Raw genomic sequence first — 10,286 nt, forward strand, 5'->3', positions numbered from 1 at the left:
AGAAATCTGTAGGTTTTTCCTACGACGACCATCATATCGAGAACCATCAGTAGCATGGTTCCCCCCCATAGTTCAATTGTGTTGAAATGCTAGCTGCCATTTCAATTGAAACGCATAACTTTTCGTGCAGTCCGACAACTAAGATCCTACAGTCTGAAATGGCTTATTGCTGGGATCATGTTCATACAGTCTGACAAGCAACAGTTGCAAATAACTATTATAAATTGTACAGTGTGCACCTGCCTTTCCCACACAAACTGATAATAGCCACTTACATATTATATAAGAGTATGTACTGAAACATTTCCATATTCTGTTCAGTTGGACAAGTAAGAGAAAGTACTGTAAATTCCAAGTGTAATCCAGTAAAATAGTTTGATGAATAATCAGTTATTTTTCATTAACTCACGAGAGCAAGAACACAATGTCTGTTGTATTTTTCACCTTGTGAGAGCCTAAGAAAGAGAAAAAGAGAAGAACCCGCAACACAATTCTTTAGTGACACTATCAAAGTAACGTATATGGTTTTTTGAAATGTGACATTGCATGTTTCTTGTACTGCTGAACACATTTTAATTTACAAATTCATTAAATGTGGTCAAAACTCATCACAGATCACCTCCAAATGCATTTACAATTATCTTTTGGGCTCTTTTGACATGAGCCATTAAAAAAATTCCAAGAAACCACATTACATTTTTTTTTTAAGTATTATTTTTTTTTAGAAAATTATAAAACATTTATTTATTTATTTAGACTGTTTGTTCATAGAATTGATTTTAGAGTGTAGGTGATTAAGAGAAACTTTAAAACTGCGCTCAGGCACATTCTTCACTCCATTTATCCCCAGACCATTTTTCACCCTTAACAGAATTGGTTTGACATTTAATGCTGTCTTTATTGCAGCTATTTTGGTCTCTAATGCAGCAATCAGAGATTTACAGCCACCCAGTCACTATTCCTATATGGGCTCTGCAATTTAACATTATAACACAGTCATATTTCCCTGAAAATAATGCAGCATATTACATTCTGGACTGACTGGCTGTCTTCAGAGAAGACTTCTTTCTGGAAATTGAAATGAACTATTTCTGAGCGAAAACAGCCCACTCTGTTCCTATGACGCATTTCTTAAATTGTTTTCCTAAATAGATTGGTTAATTAGTGACAAATTGATTTTTGAATTGAGCTCACATGGTGCGTCTTGGGCATTTAATGAAACGTGAGCCTTAGGGAGATAAATGTAATTACCACAAATAAAAACACAGTTATAACTAGCTTCATTTACAATTGTTCTATGGCTTGCAAAGTGCCTTTATGAATGAGTTTGCGTCGTAATGATCAGACAATAAAAATCATAAAAAAATATGAAATGAGATATACAACATGAAGGGAAGATTGGTGGGCATCAGTAATGTTTATTATGGTACTTCAACATGACTTATACAGTAGATGGTAAATTAAATGACTGTTACTGTTAGTTATATGACAGTTTTACAACAGAACAGTTTTCTATTAAGCATTTACAGTATACTGCAACTAAACATACTAAATATCAGTATGAACATTTTTATGTGTAAATTAAGTATTTAAAGGGTTAGTTCACCCAAAAATGAAAATTAGGCTGTGTTTTACTCACCCCCGAGGCATCCTAGGTGTATATGACTTTCTTCTTTCAGACGAATCCAGTCGTAGTTATATAAAAAATTGTCTTTGATCTTTCAAGCTGTTTCATGGCACTCAGCGGGTGTTGCATGCTTCAGTCCAAAAGCAGATAAATAAAAATCGCCCATCCATAAAAAAAAAAGTGTCTCACACGGCTCCGGGGGGTGAACAAAGGCCTCCTGTAGCGAATCGATGCGTTTTTGTAAGAAAAATATCCATATTCAAAACGTAATAATCACTTTAATGTAGCTTGCGCTCACTGTTGTACACGGAAGCAGCTCCGGGCGGATGACGTATGAGGTCGGCTTTGCGCATGCGCCGCTCAGAAGTGACAAACGCAGAAGCGCAGCGGAGAGATCAAAACAAAACAACGGTCACTAATTAGAAGTACAAAAGTGATTATTACGTTTTGAATATGGATATTTTTCTTACAAAAACGCATCGATTCGCAGCTTGAAACAGCTTGACAGATCAAAGACAATTTTTAATATAACTCCGACTGGATTCGTCTGAAAGAAGAAAGTCATATACACCTAGGATGCCTCGGGGGTGAGTAAAACGCAGCCTAATTTTAATTTTTGGGTTAACTAACCCTTTAAGCAGAATTTGTATTACAATTCCTATAAAATGTAAAAGTGTGGTCACAAGTAAAACTTTTTACACTGTAATTTAAAACAGGTTAGAGGTCTTGGCTGGTTGTAATAAGCAAAACATAAACTTCTACCAAAATTGTTTGTTCATTCATTGACAGGAAAAAAAAAACACTATGCTACAAAATGTGTGCCTAGAGATGCTGCAAAGGCTTGATTCATCATGTTACACTCTTAGAAATAAAGGTTCTTTATTGGCATCAATGGTTCTATGAAGAACCTTGAACATCCATGGAACCTTTCAAATGCAGAAAATGCTCTTAATAGTCGAAAAAGTTTCTTTAGGTTTTTAAAATGTTCTTCAAAATGGTTCTTTTAGGAACTGTTCACTGAAAGGTTCTTTGGGGAACCAAAAATGGTTCTTCAATGGCGTCGCTGCAAAAACACTATTTTGGAACCTTTATTTTTTAAGAGTATACAGTAAATGCATGACACATGACATCAGTCAGCTCTGGAAAATGTGTTTCTAGAAGCCTTGAGGAAAACATGTGATTGCACTGACACACTCGAGTGATGCAGACAAATTTGGCAGACCTCGACTGAGCACTCTCATTCAATAATTGATGCAGCTGTCTCATTTGCCACCCACTCTCCATTTTTACTTTGACGCTGCACAAACTCATTTCTTGATAAGGCTGTAGATAAAATGATCATCATCATCACTGCAGTCTCAGAAGCTGTGGTGAGCTCTGGCTCATGGAGAGCACTGCGGCAGGCTCGTGGTGGCACTGACGGTGGATGAAACGGGCCGCTAGCATGAGCAGGAGCCCCGTCAGCAGCTCCAGGCAGAAGGACAGACAGGCCATGACCAGAGACCAGCCGAAGGACATGTGGACGTGAGACAGTGACTCAATATCCACCATGTGCTGCAGCTCCTCCAAAGCCTGCTGAGAGTAACTGATATAGATGCTTACACCGGACACCGTCAACAGACCTGTGGACAAAGAGACGTCATTACACTCCATTCACTCACTAAACAACCAGACAGCAACAGACTAGCAGACCAGCAGCAAGGGTATATTTGTAGCAATAGCCAACATTACATTGTATGGGTCAAAATGACAGATTTGATGCCAAAAATCATTCAGATATTAAGTAAAGATCATGTTCCATGAAGATATTTTGTAAATTTTCTACCGTAAACATATCAAAACTTAATTTTTGATTAGTAATATACATTGCTAAGAACTTCATTTGGACAACTTTAAAGGCGATTTTCTCAATATTGTGATTTTTTTGCACCCTTAGATTCTAGATTTTCAAATAGTTGTATCTCAGTCCAATCCTAACAAACCATACATCAATGGAAAGCTTTCAGATGATGTATAAATCTCAATTTCAAAAAATTGACCCTTATGACTGGGTTTGTGGTCCATGGCCACATATAAAAATGTTCTCATAAAAACATAGAATGCTGTATTCCAACCTGCTGAAGCAAGCTTAAACCAAGATAAGGTTGTTAACCACTGTAGTCTTAAAGGGATAGTTCACACAAAAAAAATGAAAATGCTGTCATCATTTACTCACCCTCAAAGTGTTCCAAACCTGTGATATAGTATGGGGTGGAAATACTATGGATATTTCTACCAGCAAGTGTTTGGTTATCAGCATTCTTCAACATATCTTGAATTGTGTTCCACAGAAGAAAGAAACTCTTACAGGTGTGATACAGCTTGGGGGTAAATAAATGGTGACATAATTTTCATTTTTGGGTGAACTGTCCCTTTAAGCCAGTTTACTAACCTGACCCAGCTGGTTTTTAGACAGTTTAGTGGGGAAGCCAGCTAGTCTCTAAGCCCGACCACATGACAACTGCTCAAAACCCCACTAAACCTATCACTACAAACCTGCCTAACCAGCTTGGATAAGACCAGTGACTTAATTTATAAAACGTATAAACATGCACAGATTTGATCTGTGTGTGTGTGCTAAAATCCAGATCAACGTTCCATATATACATGTTCAGGTGCAAAAGCCTCTAAGTGCCGTCTGAAATTTTCTTCTAAAAGCATTATGTTCAGTTATATGTTCAGTTATGTCACTTTAATGGCAAAGAAAAGAACCTATTCATTGTCATTAGAGTGAAATTACTGAACCTACACATAAGAGCCTGATAAAACTGCTCATTTTAAAAGAAAATTTCGGTAACACTTCATTTTAGGGTCTCTTAACTAGTTTCTTATTAGCATGCATATTACTAGAATATTAGCAATTTATTAGTACTAATTAAGCACATATTAATGCCTTATTCTACATCCCTAATTCTACCCAATACCTAAACTTAACAACTACCTTACTAACTGTTAATAAGCAGCAAATTAGGAATTTATTAAAGAAAAAGTCGTAGTTAATAGTGAATGAGTGTTCCCTATTCTAAAGTGTTACCAAAATTTCAAATGGCACTTAGAGGATTATACATATGCATATGATATATGCATCTGAACTCTTCATATATATATATATATATATATATAATGTATGTATGTGTATAGTGTCACGTTTTCCTTGTGGAAATACTGCCGATATTTGGAAATCCAAGCAATTCTTGCCACTCACCATTTTTCATGTAAAGGGTTTGGACATTGGTGCTCTTTTATATGCTAATGATTAATGAATTAGAGGGCATTTACAAGGCAAAGATCTGAAACCATTCAGCTGTGCATAATTTGAAGATCATTTGAGATTTACAGATTTCACATCTGAAAGAAAGACGTATGCATGCTTTTTGTGTGTTATGTTCATTTCTCCAAGTCACATGTACGCACATTTGAAAAATGATCTTATATCAAATGTAAGATGGTTTCTACACAACATTTGATAAATAGGGGCCCAGATACCACCCTAGGTTGGTTTGAGCGGTTTCAGAAATCAGTACATTTGCAGTTTTGTTATAAATATCACTACTAAATATCATTACAAAATGATTGAATTGAAAATGACTGAAAATGAATTTATCTACAGTATATGATATTCCTGCACTCTCAAAAAAGGAACAAAAGCTGTCACTGCCGCAGTACCTTTTCGAAAGGTTCACTTTTGTGCCGTATTAATATGTACCTTTAAGGTACCAATATGGACTCTTTAGGTACAAAGTGTACATTTTGAAAACGTACTGCCCCAGTGACACACTGTTAAAAACATTTGTGTAAAATTACAGCATATTTCAGTTTAATAATTGCATTTCTTTCACAGTAATTTCAGAGTGGGACTTCACTTGTGTCACACCCCTGGACTGTTTTTGTTGTGTTTTCATTCCCCATGTGCTCAGTGTGACCCAGTTTTTCCCCATGTTTGATGTTTATCTCACCGTAGTGTGACAACTCGTATCTAACTGCACTCTCAGAAATTTATTGTAAAATCTACAGTACTTTACTAGCATGTTTTTACATTGTCCTTTAAAAAATAAGCTTGGCTTTACTGTGAGTGTACCGTATTGGGAAAAAAAATACTGTAAACAAACATCATCACAGTGCATATGTACTATGAAGGTCCCCTGAAATGCTTAGAAACACGCAGCGTTACTCTATGTGTTGACGTCATTTTAACTGAAACAGGAAGACAGGGCGGGACATATCAAGCAGCCCCGCCCCTTTTTAAATGCATTGATTTCACAATAAATCTCTGACTACAGTAATTTATTGTAAAATAATACTCTTTAATCCTGTAAGTTCCTGGCATTTTTTTTTTACATACAGTGCAGCTTTCATACTTTTATTTCTGAGATTCTTTTGTATTCCTAATGTCTAAATACTACTATGCACTGTATGACTTTTTGAAACCTTTAAAAACCTTACCGCATACCATTTTGTACTTTGCATTCTCAAGTTCAGGTGTTTTTACAAAACAGAGCAAATGGAAAGAAAAAGTGCAGTCTATAATACAGTTTTTTTTTTTACATACAGTGCAGCTTTCATACTTTTATTTCTGAGATTCTTTTGTATTCCTAATGTGTAAATACTACTATGCACTGTATGACTTTTTGAAACCTTTAAAAACCTTACCGCATACCGGGCATGCCATTTTGTACTTTGCATTCTCAAGTTCAGGTGTTTTTACAAAACAGAGCAAATGGAAAGAAAAAGTGCAGTCTATAATACAGTTTCTCTCTGTATGAAGCATAGACGTCATTCCAGCCACAAAAAAAGACAAAAGTACTACTGAAAAATGCATAATCTTCCAGCCTAGGTGAAGCCATTATGTACATTAACAACAGTTTGGGACAAATATGATGTAATTTAATGGAAAACTATGTGAGTGGCTCTCTGTGGCACATCAGGAGTTTGAACTCCATGTGAAAGCTGTAATGGCTTGATTCATCATGTTCTATACAGTAAATGCATGTGCTCTGTGGCACAGCAGGAGTTTGAACAGCCTCCATGTGAAAGCTGTAATGGCTTGATTCATCATGTTCTATACAGTAAATGCATGATGGCAAAATCCTATAGAAGCAAATGAGTCTTTTCTTTAGAATGAAACTCGACAGTGCACAAGCACAGAATATGACAGTCACACAGGTTAGTGGTGGGAGTATTAATAGGAAAGCTCATAATCACCATAGTAGTAAGAGAAGATCTGTGCTTTCCTTGAGACCTGCTTGAAGGAACCGTCATGAACTCAGCCATTATTGCTGTAATGAACCCACTTACATGAAGCTCAGAGGAGCCCTGACCTTTCACGATCACTCATGATACACGACAGAAAGAAAAGAAGAGAGGTTTTCCTGCTGCTCTGCAATTAAACATCAGTCATTTCTCAAACAATGCATTGCTTTTTCAAGACGGTAAAGAAAAAATGCGCTGATGTAGGGTTTGCTTCTGTGCCTGTCAGAGAAAGCATCAGATGACAGATGGATACAGAGCACATTTAGCCATTTTGTCACATTTTTGAATGTGGTTCCTGTCCTAGTATAATGATATTAGTAACTTATTTACTGAGTTGAATTTCAGCAAGGAAATAAAGCTCTGCGAACATACAGTATGATATCTTTGGCGGCTTCACAGGCAATGTTTTCAGCGTGGAAAATGTTTTTGCATGTCAACAATTCATTTGATAACAATTCATTTTGATAACTTTTGGGTTGGATGAAGATCTGACCTAAATTTGGTGATGAATAATTGACAGTAATTTACACAGTAAAGACCAAAAACTGCATCTGCAGAGAATGAAATATAAATGTTTTTTTTTCATGAATCTTGTATTTTTTTCCTCTTATGATAAACTATAGAAATAGATAACACACTGTATTGTAATTAATACACCTTAATGCAATCATGACAAAAATAGAGAATAACAAATTATTAACCAGACGTGCTACATTCAGCACAGTCATTAATAGAGAGGAAAGGATATGAACAAAGGAGTCAGTAAATAAGCTAAAATGTCAAATTATAGAACTCCTGTTTTCACTGGCCTTAATTGAAATTGTATTTTGTAAATTAAAACAAATTGATTTTGATGGCTGCAACACACTTCAAAAAAGTTGGGACAGAGACATGGTTGCAACTATTTTATATCAACTTTCCTTTTAATTACACTTTTTAATCATTCCTGAACCGAAGAGACTAATTTCTGCTGGTGTGCAAGTGTAATTTTTGCCCGGTCTTGCATGAAACAAGACTCCAGCTGCTCAACAGTTCTTGGTTATCAATGTCTTATTCTCCTCTTCATGACTCACCACACATTTTCAATAGGAGACAGATCTGGACTGCAGGCAGACCATTCAAGCACATGCTAGCACATGCAGAAAGAGACTTGGCATTGTCTCACTCTAATCACGGACTTCTCAAGAAAAAACGTCAGTTTCATCGCAGTATGTCTCTGTACAATCCCACTATATGCTTCAGACTCAATGGTACCTTCACACGTATGCTAGTCACCCATGCCGTGGGCCCTGATGTACTTCATACCATGGCAGATGAAGCTTTTGCACCTGTCACTGATACAAATCTGGATGATCCCTTTCGTCTTTGCCATGAAGAATTCGATGTCTACTCACAAAAAAAGCCTGTATGTCATTTCCACTTATATTTTGATGTTTTCTTCAATAACTCATCCGAAATATTGTAGCACACATCCAGTGATAATCTCATGATTTCTGTTATTGTGATGAGAAGAAATAATGACAAAGTGTGATGAGGGTGTGAATTAATTATGTGTCATTCAAGACAGAATCAAATGCTGATGTTCTTTAACACCTTTACAGACACAGGAGTAAAATCTGCTGATTACAGATATGTAAGTAAACCACAGACTGAATGCCATGAATAATGCCGAAAACAAATAATATCAAATTGTAGCTTTTGAATTTGATGTTCATTGTAATGAATAGTAGCTATATAGTAATCAGCAGAGGTATACAGTAGTGCAAAACTACTATTTTTAAGTGCTTTATTGCCTTTGATGGCAAAGGTGACAGCAAATGAGGCTGATTCATTGTTGGTGTCTCGGCCACCGTGTCCTGAACATCTGAGCCCTGCTTTTGCTTTATTCAGATTCCAGTCCAGAGTCAACCATGCAATGTCCATCTTGAACACTGACACACTGTTTTACTACTACTTCTGTAAAATGTGTCCATATGCTTGTGAGATATCAAACAGTAGAAATTGTATATTTGAAACTGTAACAGTAACAGAAGTACCTTTACAATGTTTATATAATCATACACTGTACATGAACATTTCTTTGGAAGCAAGCAGTGCAAAGCAAGGAAAATGATGCAGAGCAGTCTTTGTACTGCAGTTGAAGGTGCTTTTTTTTTATTTGAATGCAAATTATTTTAGAAAAATTTACATTTTAGTGAGAATAATTAGCTCCTGTTTGATGTCTGCACTCTTTCATTCAAGTCTGTGACGTTTAATAGAGACTCAGTGGTTGGCAGGATGAGCCTTTATACATCTATTTGTCTGAATTTTTAACATTCCAGATCAGGACAAAACTATAAGTTAGAAGTTCTGTTGAGGAAAACGTCTAAATGCAAATAAACAACACACTGTGAAAGTTGTGCAGGTTTTGTGATTAATATCAAAGCACTTAATATTTCTCATATTCAAGACTTGGATTGTGCACTTTTCTGTGTCCATTAATTTTCAGATGCGCTCCTAACATCAAAGTATATTAATATAAACTGTTTTGTCCATAAAACAGTTTTTCTGCACACACAAAAGTTCCACACTTGCAGTGGTTAAAACAACGCTGCATTTGTTCAGTATGCATGCCAAACCAAAAGACCTGTACCCCAAAAAAAAGTACAAATAAATAAAACATTTGGTATGAATATGGTTAATTCTGTCAGGACCACTATCATCAAAGATGATTGACAATTAGCATACAGTTTGGATTGGCGGTATGGTTCTGCTCTGGGCAAGAACACCCTGCGCATCCATGCAGCTGAGCAGGGTAAACAGAACAGAACCAACATAAATGTATTGCAGATATCGTTAAAGTTCAATAATTTTATGAGGAGGTGGGGAGTTCAATAATGTTATGTACACATTTTAGAATTAGTCTGATTCAAACGGAGAATCAGAAGGCTGAATCCTGACTGACAGAGGAGGAGTTGGGGATGGAGAAGGGTAATTAATTATTGAGCAATGCGAAAACTGTTGATATTGAGGGACCTTATATATATGAATGCTTAGATAGGTCTCGTATTCCTATAGGTAGATGGGGATAAGCTGAGAGTCAGCTGATGCGAGCTTGACTAATGTAAGCTGCCAGAACTAACGCTACGCTAGATCATTACACTGCATTTTTTTTTTTTTTGTGCCTAGAACATACTTTGGATCTAGATTATAAAATAAATCCCCTAAACACATTGAACACATCAAATAAATCTGTTCAATATTTTTGCCATTCATTACTGCAGGCTTTGTGGATTATTGAGCTAAAAACCTCCATATCTACCCTACATATGTACGTTGCTGCTACACATTTGTTTTTTGTTTTGAAGATAGTGTCTGTTGTATTTGTACT

General features: G+C 36.1%; 1 protein-coding gene across 1 annotated transcript in view; it reads right to left on the minus strand.

Annotated features, from left to right (window-relative positions):
- Positions 1-2,974: 2,974 nt before the first annotated feature.
- The window catches only part of LOC107740236 (transmembrane protein 235-like), a 10,787-nt gene continuing 3,475 nt past the window's right edge, over positions 2,975-10,286 (minus strand). The window contains exon 4 of the mRNA XM_016552630.1: positions 2,975-3,249. Coding sequence (XP_016408116.1) covers positions 2,975-3,249 — 275 coding nt within the window. The remainder of the gene's footprint in view (positions 3,250-10,286) is intronic.

The sequence above is a fragment of the Sinocyclocheilus rhinocerous genome, unplaced genomic scaffold (assembly GCF_001515625.1).
Source record: "Sinocyclocheilus rhinocerous isolate Xijiao unplaced genomic scaffold, SAMN03320098_v1.1 scaffold2960, whole genome shotgun sequence".
NCBI lineage: Eukaryota > Metazoa > Chordata > Actinopteri > Cypriniformes > Cyprinidae > Sinocyclocheilus > Sinocyclocheilus rhinocerous.